This window comes from Hylobates moloch, unplaced genomic scaffold (genome assembly GCF_009828535.3).
Source record: "Hylobates moloch isolate HMO894 unplaced genomic scaffold, HMol_V3 SCAFFOLD_8, whole genome shotgun sequence".
NCBI lineage: Eukaryota > Metazoa > Chordata > Mammalia > Primates > Hylobatidae > Hylobates > Hylobates moloch.
The window spans coordinates 74,450,396-74,466,074 of NW_026652283.1; the positions used below are offsets into that span (position 1 = coordinate 74,450,396).

The 15,679-nt window shown below is 43.2% G+C and overlaps 1 protein-coding gene across 1 annotated transcript in view; it reads right to left on the minus strand.

Moving 5' to 3' along the window:
• The window catches only part of CACNA2D3 (calcium voltage-gated channel auxiliary subunit alpha2delta 3), a 961,034-nt gene that overhangs the window by 99,927 nt on the left and 845,428 nt on the right, over positions 1-15,679 (minus strand). The window contains 2 exon segments of the mRNA XM_058443425.1: positions 5,546-5,590; positions 6,901-6,962. Coding sequence (XP_058299408.1) covers positions 5,546-5,590; positions 6,901-6,962 — 107 coding nt within the window.

Sequence of the window (15,679 nt, forward strand, 5' to 3'; positions counted from 1 at the left end):
CCAGCCACATTTTCTTTATAGACACTGGTGTTACTTTGTCTAACTGTAAACATTAAAAGGCAAATTGAGTGACAAGATGACTTTCTAAACAGACCTCCCTGTCAATGACCACTTTGATTAAATTATTATTGAGAAGCAGAGTGCAGTGGAGTAAGCCCACTGGAGTTAGGGGGTCAGAGTGCTGGGTTTATGGATAAATCAGGACAGAATTAGCTAGAATCCAGTCTGATCAACAGTTTTTTCCATATCACTTTACAATAAATAATATTCAATTCCCTTCTCCATATGGCCTGTCCAATAAAAGGAAATGGGAACTATTTTCTCAGCTTTCCCTCATTGTGCTACCCTTTCCTCCCAAATTAAGCCCAACATCTTAGAAGATGTCTATCTGTCACCCTGCCCCAAGGGTGCACTAACAAGTTGAAGAGCTTGAAGAAATTAGGAGCTCAGACAGCCACTTGTAAGCACCTACTTCACAACTACCTTTGGCAAAACATCTGGGGATGAGGTTGTTTTAAAAATGCAGCAATAAAGGGCAGGGTGGAGAGCACAGAGCGAAGTTGATGTTTTAAAAAAGGCATCTTCCTGCAACTATTCGGATGGCTCCGTATTACTCAGAAAAGTCTGATTCTTAGTCACAGAGGTGGATCAGGTAGATACCTGAAGTTAAAGCCCAAACCCAGGCCATGGGAATTGGGCAGTCACAGATTGGAAGGTCAGAGTGCCTGGGAGTGACAAATGGCAGTACTAACCTTGTGTACACTGGAAGGGGTACTAGCCCAAAGGCTAAGACACCAGTTTGAGAAACAGAGACTACGACATTTGCTATCGGTGTGACCTCAAACAAAGTCTTTCTAACACTCCGAGTCTGTTTTCTGATCTGAAAGATGGAGATAGCACCAAGTATTTCATAATGTTGCTGAGAAGATTAAATGGGAGGGTGCATGTAAAGTACTGAGCATAGTACCTAATGCATAGTAAGTCCTCCAAGAACGCAGGCTTCCATCTGCTCAGCAAATGTTTATTGGTCACCTATGATGTGTCATTTTTACAAGTATCCTAATGCTACAATTGTACAGTTTTTCAGAAAGGGAAGTTGTTACATAGTTCATAGCAGGAGGTCCTGACCGACTGGCTGAGCTTTGTTGCTTTTTGCCTTTTGTTTGGAAGGATGCCTTTTGTTTGTTTTGATTGGAGAAACAATTCACTTACAAACCCGGTATTGTACTGTCTGTTGTCTTCATTTGTGGTGAGAGAGGCAGAGAGAAACACACACACGCACTAGGTTCTTGCATCTGAGGGTGGGGCCTGAATCTCTCTACATCAGGCACAGGAAGGTGCCACTCCTTGCTACTTTTCTCCAGGTCTCATCATCCAATCCCTAATATTTCCACTGTGGAATACGCTTGACACTTATTTCATATCATTTGCTCTATCTTTTCATTAACTAACGATCCTATCAAAACACTGTCTTTTGAAAAAATTTATTGCAGAGGGGTCACCTAGGAAAGATGTGCTTGGTAGGGGTCACCTGTGCCTCCCTGTCCTCCTTCGCTATTCAAATTATCCTCAAACCCACCCTCTGGCTGAGCTGGGCGGTCCAACATGCAGGCAGGCGCCTGGCTGCCTGGAGGTAGCCCTTCTCGTTGCCCTGTCATAATTCAAGCAGGTCTTTCTGATGCCAGAGGAAATGCCTATAAGGCCTTAAAAGTCTTAGAGATTTTTAATAAGGGTTATTAGCCTCTATTCCTTTGGAACAAGAAAGGGTAGAGCTGACTTTGATCATGAAGTTTTCAATCCTCTCACTGCCTTCACACCTCTTCCAATGCCTCAGTAGGAGACACCTTCTCACCTTCCACCATGTTTGCTAACTCCTGGTACTCTCATCAGGAGATGAGAAGTGTTGCACAGGTGAGTGGGAGAAGAGACTGAACGCAGTGAGGAAACACTAGTACCTACAGGTCAGACTGAGATCAGAGGTGAACATGGCCCTCGTTCCTCCCTTCTGTCCTGAATGCTAACTGTGTTTTCCTTGACCACAATGACCCTTTGCCACTTTGGTGCCTCTACAGTGGTGTTCTCTGCTTGCAAAGCTCTTCTCAGGCTTCAGGAATTGTCTTCAATGTCATCTCCTTCTTTGGTTGACTTAAATGTTACCCCCCCAGAGAAGCCTTCCCTGACTACTGCATGTCAGTTTACTCTGCAGGACTTATCACAATTGATGACCATGTAAGTTTATCTTTCCTGCTAACCGGTAAGCTCCAGGAGAGCAGGGCCTTTTCTGACTTTGCTTCCCGTTGACTGCCCAGTGCTCAGCCAGGCACCAGGTGCCTAAGAAGGGCTCAGTAAAGATGTCTTGAAGGAAGGAGTGAGTGTGTGAACTGTTGCCTCAATGGCTCAGAAGTTAACATTCACCCTGGGTGAAATGGAGCTCCTTAAAAGTCAGCCCCATGGCCAGGCCCTCAAGTTACATGGCTCAGGTTCTGACTGGACCAACCAAAGATGCACCTCTACAAGATGGCAGAGCATCTGGCACACTGGCTCCACCTACCAGCCAGGGCACTCCTGCCAAGGCCCAGAGAGTGCATTGATGGGGGAGACAAAGGGGCTGGAGTGGATCTAAGGCTAAGTGTGTCTGATAAGCCTGAGGGAGTTGGGCCAGGTCATAAGTGCAATGGAGAAGCCAGAAGCACTGAACTTAATGAGCCCCCACAGCTGTTTTTAATGGGGACCTGATCATTCGAGGGCAGTTGGGGGAGAGGAGGAACATGGTCTCATATGCCTAATTAAAAGTTACAAAAAAGAGAATGACACATGGCAAGAGTCTGCTGAAACCGTGGAAAGGGGCCTTGGTGAGAAGGCAGGGCTGACTTTTCTATTTAAAACAGTGTCAATTGGTTGCCTGGAGCCAAAATTTAAGAGTCAAAGAGGACAATGGATGACAGCTTCAAAGTACAAACCTGGGACATTTGAGCATCAGATCAAGTTCAGAAATCAGGGCAACTTCGAGGCTTAATTTTCAAAGCATGTGGACCTTTAAATGACATTTGAATAGGGGTTTATCCCAACGGTTGCTAAAAGAATATTGTTAGTAGTGAGCAAGAGGTCATAGCCTGTGCTAACTATTCCTTTGGGGAATTTCCAGGGGAAATTGTCACTTGCCCAAAGTGTATATACCATTGCTGTCTGAGGTTTCAAATCCAGCAACCTGAAACCACAACATGGAAGAAAACATCTTCAGAGTTTTTTTTTTTTAATTTATAACGAATATTTATTGAATGTTTATCATTTCCAGGAGCCATACCATGCATTGTTCATATCTTATCTATTCATTCTTCACCATTACTCTGTGAGGTGGATATTTCTATCCCCATTGTATAGTTGAGAAAACTGAGGCATGGAAAGATTTGGAAACTTGCCCTAGGTCACACATTTTATTACTGTCAGAGTCACAACTTGAAGCTAGTCAGTGTAAATAGTTTTGCCTTTAACCACCATGTTAGACCACCTGTGAAAGCAGTCATTGAAGAATGAACATATATTGGATGTTTCCAATTCTAAGTGGAAATCCATTTCCACTTGTTTTTATATGAGGATGCACTGAGGCAGTGTGGGTTCTGGGAAGATTACTGTCTCTGGCTTTAGTTATAAAATTGTTTAACCAACTATCCAACTATCTATCCAGTCAATCAACCAACTACCTAACCAACCAACCAATGAGCCAACCAACTATCCAAGCTACTGCCCTAGCTGTCAGCCACCCGTCCAACCATCTGTACAATCAGCCAACTAACCAACTAACCATCCTCACTCCTCTTACTGTAAAATTGGGATTCGTAATTATACCCACTTTGCAGGTGAAGAGCTTAACACAGGGCCTCAAGACACTGATTAATTGCTATTACTATTGAGTTGTGTTGTTCTTGAGCTGAGCACTCCAATAAGACAATAAATGTCTCAAAGACATGGGAGAAGCTTGAGGCCCACTTCACTATCCTAAGAAAATTATCCCTGAACTTGCTGAAAAGGGTGTGGACCATACAACTTCACAGGGTGTTCTTTCCTAAGGGGAAATTAGTTTTGATCTAATGATCACAGAAACTTGGGCTTCCGGAGAAAACTTTGCTGACTGGCTTTTTTTTTTGATACTGTGACTCATACAATGATTATGATTTTCTAACCAGCAGCCAGATCTTCCGAGCATTTTAACTTCATCCTGGACTTCCTTTTATATTTCCTTACTTGTTTTTCCTTTGTCCACCTTTTTGAAATCTACTTCCTAATCCATGTTTTCTGGGTTGAAATTGTTTGGTTAGGATTTCTTAAGTCCTCATGATAACCAGAAGGAATATAAATATGTGACTATAAGGTCTAGTTTACATACTGACTGCTGTTTCGCTGATGCAGAGAGAGAAAGGCTACCTCAGGAGAAGTGAAAAGGCCACCATGCTTCTGCCTGCTCCAAAACATGGGGCAGAGGGTATTGGATGGCACGGTATAAAAACATAAGGTGGATGGAAACACTTGGGGTAGTGGCATAGTTTCTTCTTCCATTGCGCATGTGTAGGATTAAAATCCCTCCTCCCAAAAGACAGAGAGAAAAAGAGGAGAGGAGAGGAGAGGGAAGGCGAGAGGAGAGGAGGGGAGGGGAGGGGAGGGGAAGGGAGGAGAGGGGTGAGGAAGGGAGGGGAGGAGAGGAGAAGAAAGGAGAGGAGAGGAGAGGAGGGGAGGGGAGGGGAAGGGAGGGGAAGGGAGGAGAGGGGTGAGGAAGGGAGGGGAGGAGAGGAGAAGAAAGGAGAGGAGAGGAGAGGACAGGAGGGGAGGGGAGGGGAAGGGAGGAGAGGAGGGGAGGGGAGGGGAGGGGAAGGGAGGAGAGGAGAGGAGGGGAGGGGAGGGGAAGGGAGGAAAGGGGTGAGGAAGGGAGGGGAGGGGAAGGGAGGGGGGAGGAGAGGAGAGAGACAGAGAGAGAGAGGACAGAAGAGGAGAAAGAAAGAAAAGAAAAAAGGAGAAAAGATTTGTAGGAGAGAAGCAGTATGCTACAAAGAAAAATTCTGAGTTTCAAAGTTTTTAACTCCTAGATTTTTTGTTTGCTTATTACATGAAATTAGCTGAGTCACTTAATTTCTCTGATCCTCAGTTTTTCTCATCTGCAAGATGGGTCAACAAGTCCTACCTATTTCACGGGTTGTTACAAGGATGGAAAGAGATTAAGGCATGTAGAAAAAGGTTTGAGAATTGTAATGTGAGCTTCAAACAGTAGGAGTTAGGAGTTTGTATTATTGCCTACAAAATGTCAACATTCCAATAGTGCCACCCATTAGACATTTAAAGCACATTTCCAGCTGTCATAAACTGATGGGAGGTGGGGAACAACAACAAAAAAAAGAAACAAAGCAAATAAAGCAAATGATTTTTTTTTTTTTTAGATTGGCCCAGTGCAATGTGTCAACCTGGCCTTGTTTATAAGGGCATTCCCTCGGTCATAAAGCACCATCTGTCACCTTCTCTCCACAGGGGTAGATACAGGACCAGGAGGCCGTCTTACCTCATCATCGCAGCTGATGGAGCATTTGCCATCCAGGGAGGCACACTGTGAAGGCAAAAAGCGGAGGGAAATGTGTTACTATGTTACTTGGGCATCCCAGTGCCTGCTGTGGCTGCCACTGAGCTACTTAAGGACAAGCTATCCAAGTCATGGGCTAGAATTCAAATACCCAGTTTCATTGAAAAGGAATGCTCCATGATGTGTCTTGTCTACCATCTCTGGAATCAGTATCAATTCCAAGTAGTAACGTAAAATAAAAGATCTATGAAACAACTAGGGGGGTGGGGGCAGGCACGGTGGCTCACACCTGTAATCCCTGCACTTTGGGAGGCCAAGGAGGGCAGATCACTTGAGGTCAGGAGTTGGAGACCAGCCTGGCCACGTGGTGAAATCCCGTCTCTACTAAAACATACAAAAATTACCCTAGTGTGGTGGCGGGTGCCTGTAATCCCAGCTTCTCAGGAGGCTGAGGCAGGAGAATCACTTGAACCAGGGAGGATCGCACCACTGCACTCCAGCCTGAGCGACAGAGCAAGACTGTCTCAAAAAAAAAAAAAAAAAAAAAAAAAAAAATTGAGGGGGGAGCTGGCTCTTTTTCATCTACTTTACGTTGTCATTAAATAGTAATGATATCTTTTTAAGATCTCAAATCTTTTGGTAACTAAAAATACAATTATGTAATTATTTAATTTAAAATTCTTTAATTCTCAATGACTTCAAAAAAACCCCTGTCCATCTCCTTAGTTTATCGTTTCCTAAAGTATCTTAACTTAAGGGATGATAAACCATTCTAACATTTATTCTTGGGCAGATGGAAGCAACTTATCAGTGGCCCTTTCTACCAAATTACTCAACAAATACCACTCAGATTACTTAGTACAGAGAGCACAGCAAAAAGAAAAAAAATGTTCCCAGATTCTCCAAGGTAGACCCTGTGAACAAAGAAGTCAGACAAATGTTTTGGAGAAACTAGTTATGTAAAGGGTTTCAAGATTTTGATAATGAGATTCCCGAGTAAGTAACCAGGCATGACCACAGGATTAGGAGAAAGTCAGTATGAAAATCACACAAAAGACCCCAAAACTTAAAAGAAAAACTCCTTTGGAAGGTCACTATCTTGATCCCACAATTAAAACTGTTCCTAGGAGCAAATTCCCTGCTTTGCTCAGCATGTGGTGTCTAACATGCTGACAGCCCTTTATTTTGCAGTGAAATGAAAGGTAATCTGAGCAGCCGGCAGTTGATTTTACAAACATTCATCGGAAATCTGGCACTTTTAGGCTCCAGGTACCCAAATGTGAACACCTGTATAATAACAGTGTCGCTAATGCTTCAAGATGCTGATTATAACTTACCTGTCTGCTGGCAGTCCAGAACTTCCTTTGGAAAAATTCAAGTTTCATCTGAATGCCTACAGCTGGGACAAATTATAAACAAAACAAGGCATTAGTGATCCCTTTATTCAATTATTTAAGATTATCGTTGAAAATTATCCGTCATGGCAAGAAGCTGATATAAGCATATAAAATAAAATGTACAGTGAAGCATACAACTAAAATATTTTATCTTTCAGGTAAAGAATCTCAAGTTTACCTGCACCCACAGAACTCTCGATACAAAACAAACAGCACAGTGCAGATGGTTCTTTGGAGACATGTTACTTCGGCATTTCTAAAATTCATATACTTGCACCACTTCCCCTACCCCCATCCCAACACAAGCTGAGAAGAGGAAAGAAAAAAAAATTCAAAAGATCCCTACTGCGTCAGTTTCTGTATCAGCTATTACTGTTTGAACCTGCATGTCTAAAATGTGTACTCTGCATGTGTTTTTGAGACGTAACATTTGAAAAGCACTTGTCATGAGGCTGGTATTCAGAAGTGAGTCACTTTACTATAACGTGTCTCAGTTTAACTGGCCTCCTAGAGTCCACATCTCAAGGTTCTTCTCTCCCACGGAACTCTGGTAAAACTATGTAATTTTTTCTTTGTCTGTGAAAAGCTTCCTAAAGCAACCATGAATGCTAATTCTAGTGACAGAAACAGCCAAAAAGAGAAGAGGTTAAGAATGTGACTTGAAACTCTGGGAAGTGAAATTTAGTGGAACCTCAAAACTATAACATGAGGAAGTTCACCTTATTTTTCTCCATGAAGCCCAAACCACTTGAAAGACTTGAAACCATCTCAGGAAGTAAAATGGTAAGGGCAAAATGCTCCTCAGATGGTGGGAAAACTTGAGAGGCGTTCGGAAGAATGACACTACAGGGAATACTGAATTCCCTGGAGCACATCATTTGCCCCAGTGCAGTTTTGCAAACTGTAGTCTGTTGCACACAACCTCCCAATTTTTACCATATTTGCATAGCACCTAATACTCTTTTTTTCCTTCCACATTTCTTTCTTTTGCTTAAAGACCTACAGTAATTCAACCTACATAATACTGGAACACCCATCAAAAGAGATACACAATTGTAAGAAAAAAATCACTTAAATACTCTAAAAATTTTGCGTGCCACTATATTGGACCTCCCATTTGGGTAATCATAGTTGTGCTGGCTTCAGGAAGTTGGACATTCATAAAGGTCTTGGGCTGTTGTTTCCCTGATAACTATCAAGGGCATTTCTACTTCCTAAAGAAATTGTTGAAGCAAGCCCTGAGAGTAAAGGTTAACTGGGTGTGTACATTGGGAGAGATTTGCCATCTGTGTTTGCATTTAGAATTTCAGACTGTAGGATAAAGACTAGAGCAGTGCATGGCTGCAACATGCAGAATGTGAAAAGCCTCTGAAATACACCATGTCGGTGCCCCAGGCTCATTCTGCTCTGCCCTAAGTGTCCTTTTTTCTCTGGACCACAACCTTCCCAAGAACGAGGACCTGTTCTTGCTCCCTGCTGGACCCCTGCCTCCAGCAAGATGCTGAGTACACAGACGACCCATAGGTAAATGCTTGCTTTTTAAAAAAACTTTCAAGTGATATTATAGTCAGCAGTTAGAGAGAAATATAGAAGAGTAACACCTATGTGAATTGTTTGTTCATTTATTTGAGACAGAATCTCACTCTGTTGTCCAGGCTGGAGTGCAGTGGTGTGATCTCAGCTCACTGCAACCTCTGCTTCCCAGATTCAAGTGATTCTCATGCCTCAGCCTCCTGAGTAGCTGGGATTACAGGTGTGCACTACCACACCTGGCTAATTTTTGTATTTTTTGTAGAGATGAAGTTTCACCATGTTGGCCAGGCTGATCTCTAACTCCTGGGCTCAAGTGACCTGCCCGCCTCAAACTCCCAAAGTGCTGGGATTACAGGTGTGAGCCATGTGGCTGGCTTGGGTATGTTTTAAAAGTATCCCAGATGATTCTCACGCACAGCCAAGGTGAGGGATGGCTTTAGTAAATCAGCTGTTGGGGACCTACTGTGATGTGGGCCATGTGGCCAGACTACACAACACAAGCTGTTCTTCCCGGCATCGGAGAACATTTCAGAGAATGCCTGAAGGAAGTTGATTTTGAGTCTGACGGTGGTTGACTGCATTTCAAATAAATCTCATCTTCCAAATGCCTGACAGGCCAGGGTGCAGGGTGCGAAACAGGGTCCAGGCTGAATTCTGATCAGATGCACTGGCAGGCGGGGGTGAGTGCTGGGTTTGGAACAAGTATCTCCGGTTTCACCAAAGATAGGCAGGGGCTGGCTGAAAACTGACTTCAGAGGAGAGGCCTCAAAATTGTTGTGACAACCAATAACTGGTATCTAAGAGGAGGGTGGGAAATGAGTTCATGTGTCCTCCTCTGTGTGCCTGTTTACAGCTCCCCTCCCGCAGTACGCCCCAGCCAGCCCCCGCCAGGATGGCAGGCAGAGAGTAAGGCTAAGGCTACCCCTCAGAGCCAAGGGCAAGCTGCAAGGCCCTACAGGGTAGAGCATCAGGGCTCCCTGAAAGAGTCACTCCAGGGTAGCCTTTCCATGGTGCTTCTCCCTCCAACAGCCCAGAGCTGTCCTGGGCCCACCTGTCATCTCTTGAGCTTCCATGAGTCTCCTGATGCCCTTTCTGAGACCCCCACCCGCATTCTCTGATGGAGCCCTCATCTTCACCTCCCTGATGAAGCCAGCTGCTCCCCCTTGGGTGTTTATCCATCTCACATACTTGCAGCCTGTTCTCATCTGCCCCTGTCGGTCCTCTACCCCAGCTCCTTGGGGTGCTTTCATCTTTCCTCATGAGTCAGTCCCTCCATCCCATTAATCATGCAGGCTGCTTCTCTCTGATCTCCCTCCAGCAGGCTGCATCCTCGTCCTGGTCCTGATGCCCTGAACTAGACACTGCTTCCCTCTCTCCTCACTCATACCCCTGCCGGCACCATGAGGTTGTTGCCCAAAGGCTCCTGGATAGTCCTGGCTGCAGTTGTTCTGCTAGTTTTGACCTAGCTGTGTTCCTGCTGGCTGACCTCATCCCCTTTCCAGTAACACTGGCCCCTGGCTTCCTGTGGCATATCTGGAGTTTGCAGTGTTTTGTTTTACCCATAAGTTAATATACTCTCCTACGATTAAGGGACTCACAATTTCATTGATGGATCAACTTCACGACCATTTGTTCAGCGGGTACTAAGCTCTACACTGCGTACTAAGCTCCCTCCACATCCAGTTGAGGAGTAAATCCATTGTAAAAGCTACACTAGAGGCATAAGGAACAGGAGCGTGCAGAGAATGAGGCTGACTTGGCCTGGTGAGAGCTTTGTGTAAGGTGAGGCATGGAGAGCCCACTCACAGAACAGTAAGAAGCCAGGGAAGATGGCAATCCAAATGGAGGAAACAGGAAGGGAGGGAAAGGGAGAGAACCTTTTTAAAGACCATCATTTGTTTGGAGGCTTGAGAAGAATGGGAACGGGGACCCAGTTGTTCAGGCTGAGGTCAAATGGCAAAAGGTCCTGAACGTCAGGCCAAAGCTTCAAGAGTATCTTGTAGGCCAGAGATTGGTCCTATGGTCAAATCCAGCCTCTTTTTGTAAATAAAGTTTTCTTGCAGCACAGCCACACTAATTGGTTTGCACACTGTCTATGACTCTAATGGCAGAGCTGAGTAGGTTTCACTGAGACTGCGTGGCCCACAAAACCTCAGTTATTTACTATCGGTCCTTTACAGAAAAAGTATTCTGACATCTGCTGTTGGTGCCATTGAAGGTCTCTAGTATCGAAGTGGCAGGATCAGGTTTATATTTTTAGAAAGTCCACTCTGAAGGCTTGCAGAGGAAGCACTAGGGAAAGGGCCTGTAAAATGGGAAATGGGAGAATGAGAGTAAGGGATCGAGAGTAACGGGATTGAGCTAATTATTTCTTGAGTGTGAAAATGATTTAAAGTGCAAAAAACAAGGCAACAACAAAAAAATAAGAGTACCCCTCTCCCCCAACAAACAAGCAAATAAACAAAAATGCTTAAGGGAATCCCGTGGAGCTATGAAGTGTAGCTTCCTTTCACTATTTTCCTTAGTTTTGGTCCACATTTTTCTTTTTTTGACCTTCATCAGAGAAAACACGACTACTTCAGTGAGTCCCACTCTCTCCTCTCAGCCCCCACATAACCTAAATGGAACCTGAGACATTTGTCAAGCCCATCTATTTTGTTCTTTCAGCAACATTTCAAGCCGTAACAGTATATTGATTTAAGTCAGTCTTGCTAATTTAATAAGGAAAACAAAGACAGCAAATACTTTTGTGAAACTCAAGTCCCAAGGAGAGTTACAGAAAATAAAATCACCATTCCTGGGGTTTGTAATGTTTTAGACAGTCCAGAAAATCATCAACATATTTCCCCGGAGGTCACAGTGCTCCTTACTTCAATTTGATTACAGATGTCCCAGGGCTCCCTCCCTGCTGGGAATCTTCATCACACGGATAGAGACAAAGTCCCTTTACACAACTGCATCTGGTGATATCTTACTCACCACCCAGGAACACAACCGATCCAGAAAATATTATCCCATAGGATCCTTCCCCATGTGCCAATATGGGGTGAGCCTCCTAGGACAGTGACCCCAAGATACTGGGATGGTCTTTGGAAATCAAAACAGCAAAATGATTGTTATAAGAATTGCCATCTCAAAGAGCCCAGACTCCTTTCATGTGAAATATTCAGGCATCTGAAGCACTGACCTCTCTTTTGAACTATCCGTGTGACTGTTCTCACAACTCCTCTCAATACTCTAAGAGGGCTTGACTACAGATACTGAAACTTCAATAAAGTATCTTTCTTCCAGACTTCCTCTTTTCCCAACTGTCTAACTTCCTTCTTACCTACTTTTACCCTCCCTTCTTCCATTCCTTTCTCCCATGTTTATCAGAAACCCAGTATGTGCTGGGTGATAGGTGTATTGAGAAAAAGATGTGAGAGACACAGCCACCAGGGGTACAGGCCTGGGGAGAGCAGTCAAATCACCGAAGAGAGATTCACACTTCAGCATCCCCAGAGCTGACAGAAACGAATGCAGGGCATCATCCACAACACATAAACCATTTGATTTGCAGAATGCCAATGATCAGCATACTTGAATCTAGGGACAGGCAGCTGACCTTGAACGCTCTGACCCTGTGCTGTCCAAATTAGTGCCCATTAGTTACATGTGGCTATTTAAATAAAAACTAACTAAAAGTAAATAATATTCATAATTTAGTTCCTTAGTTGCACTAGTTAGATGTCAAGTGCTCAATAGCCACAGGGTGCTAGAGGCTACGGTACTGGACCATGCAGATCTAGAATATTTCCATTGTTGCAGAGACTTCTACTGGACGATGACCAGTGATCCCAGAAGGAACCACAGAAAAGAAATGGACCCTAGTACTCCTTAAGATGGAAGGTACAATTCTCCACAAACCTGCCCATACTACCACTCCCAAGAAGTAGAAGAAATGAGATGAGTTAGGTATAGGGGGTTTAGATCAGACAGGACTGCCAGCGTGAGACAACCTGGACTTGCAAGGGGAAGTTGGTAATAAGTTTGAATGAACCCTAAATAAATCAATGCAACAACCACCCTCCAGATTTATTTATTTTGCTTTATAAAACCTGAGACTACAAATTACATTTGCAGTGCTATTATGTTTAAATGCATTCAAGATGAAATCATGCATGCATCTCATATCATGTTAATAGACATGCATTCAAGTGTAATCCGAAACTCACAAAATAACAACGTTACATATACAATTAGAAATAAAACAACTTTTTTCATATTGTATTCATTTAGAAATAATTTTCCGTGGGGTTGGCCTCAACTTGCAATATACTAGAGGGGCACAGATCTGGTTTGTAAAATAGTGCTCACAATGCCTGGCACACAAGCTCACCCAAACACCCCTACTTCCATTTGCCCAGCCTTCCAGTCATACAATATATTCACATACACATAGAGAGCTCATCCAAAAGGCAAAAAAACAATCCTGCCACCATCAGTGAATTCCAATCAGGAATTGTTTTGCTGTGAGAACTGATTGCAAACCCCAGTTTTAAGACCACTGCTGTGTACCCTTGGGTATGTCACTTTACCTCTCTGTCTCCACCAAGAGAGTTGCACCGGCTCTAGCTTCTGAACAGCATTTTTGTGGGACAAAAATCAGTGAGAGTAAATAAAATCACGGGTATTAAAACACTCTAACTAGTTGACAGTGTTGTTGTCATCATTCATGTTATGATTTGCTCCTAGAGCTTTTATTCTTTATTCTTGTGTTTCATGGCTAATATACCTTTCATGCCAATTATGTTTAGAGTGAGCAGAAAATTCATCTATGACCAATGCAAACTGTCCACTGCTAGGAATGTTCCTTAGAGTGTTATATCAGTGAGTAAATGCATTACAAAATCATGCTATCAGCCAAGCAGGCTCTTAGAGAATGAATCTTTTTCCTTCAGGATTAAGGAAATGTGTGCTCCACCATTCAAAACCTGTGCTATGGTTTGAATGTTGGTCCTCTCTGAAACTCATGTTAAAAGGGAAGGGAAGGGGAAGGGAGGGGAGGGGAGGGAAGGGATCTCTAATGCAGCAGTATTAAGAGGTGGCACCTTTAAGAGGTGATTGGGTCCTGAGGACTCTGCCCTCATGAATTGATTAATCTATTAATAGATTAATGGGTTAATGGATTAATGAGTTATCATGAAAGTGGGACTGGTGGATTTACAGGAAGAGGGAGAGAGACCTGAGTGAGCACGCTCAGTCCCCTCACCATGCCATGCCCTGTGATTCCCTGGGACTCTGCAGAGCCCCCACCAGCAAGTCCCTCACCACATGGGGCCCCTTGAACTTGGACTTCTCAGCCTCTGAGAAGAGGCTTTAAGAAGTGAATTCCTTTTCTTTACAAATTACCAGGTTTCTACCACTTTGTTAAAAGCAAAAGAAAACAGAAGAAGATGTCCTGTCACTCACCCCTTCTGGAATTGTGATCATTCATGCATACTCAGGATAAGGTTAGACAGGTCAGGGTACAGAACCCAAGAAGACTGCTGTCCATGATACTGGTGCCATCAGCTTCCTGTGTACATCAATCAGGCCACCTGCCCACAAAACGTCTCAATGACCTGGCTACTGCTGGACAATTGCAAATGTGGACAATTACCATTTCATTGTGGTGTCCAGGCAGAGAAACAGATCCAAGAGCTGCCTTGCACTGGCTTGTTCTACAAACAGAAGATTTTCTCCTAATAGATTCCAATCCATAGGTAGGAATATAGTAGAAAATTGTAGCTTTATTAGAGGAAATACAAGTACAATAAGTTAATAATAAATAAATTACCTGCTAAGGATTTCCCATGTATTTCATCTCTTAGGAGTAGAGTGACTTTTCCCAAAACCCAAACTGTGCAGATAAATGCTCATCCAGATCATCAGCCTTCTTGCTGCTTATATTTCTTAATCAGCGCACTGGGTATTTTTACATGGCTTGGTTAATAACTCTTATCCAGTCTCAGCTCCACTTTGACAGTCTCTGAATTTTTATTTCTTTGTGCACCATAGCAAAGATTGCTAGCAGTGATAGTAACAAGGCCTGGCATGTTTGGATTCCAACTTGCCTTAATTAACGGTCAACTGTAATAGCCATTACACAAGCCACGTTTGTTTAAATGTTTTCTTCTGTTTGTTTTCAAAACGGTTAATTGCAAGTAGAACTAACAACGAATCTGAATGTCATTTTTTGGGAATATTTCATGATTAACCCAGGGTTTGGAATAAGGCCACTGTTCTGGAGCATCAAGGAAAATAACTCCAACCTTCTTTACATCAAATGTGAGCCCATTCCAGAGGTCTGTTGGTGTCCAAGATAAATGACTTACCACATGAATAACAATTTAAAACTGCAATGTGAATTAGGACATAACTCATCTGTTAAATATTTCATGTGAAGATGTTAATGAATTGCATGATGGAATGTTGGACAAAAAAGACAACTGAAATCCTGGGACTAATTTGGGCAAAACTGAGAACAGAGTATCCTCGGGAAGATGAGGGGGAAGGAAGAGAAGGCAGCTGCACTCTTGTCCCCCTGGGTATCAGGCTGGCAAATTCAAAAGCTTTCTTAGAAGATTATAGGCAAGGGAGAATGATCAGCAACAACCTTTGGAGAAATATTTAGATCAAAGCAATATGCATTTGTTATAATCTTGGTAAAGCCTGAACATTAATCTCCAAGCTATGGTATTATTTCAGAAATTAGAAAAAAAAATTCTCACAGCAGCAGAAACGCCTCATATTTTAGCCTAGTCCAAATGAAGAAATATAATGATAAAAGGGGAGGAGGTATTTTAAATGTAACCCCTAAATGATTGCATATTTCACTTCTGAAGTATTCCCTGTGTTATAGGGGGTTGGTAATCTTTCTTATACATGCTTTTAAATAACAAAGCGCTCCATGATATATGTCTGTGGTGAGAGAGAGGGAGGAGAAACAGCTCACATTATCACTCCACTGACAAGGCCATAGCAGAAGATTTTCTTTGCTGAGGAGGCCTGTTTTAATCTGTAACCATCCCTACCTGCTGCCTGTGACTGGCTTCTGGGAACGAGTGTAGGAAGGCCTGATCCATTTGGCCACACATTTCTTTCATAATCACTTTGTTTTTTTTTTGTCCTGTCAGAGCTTCTCGGAACAGTCACCTTTGGTAAA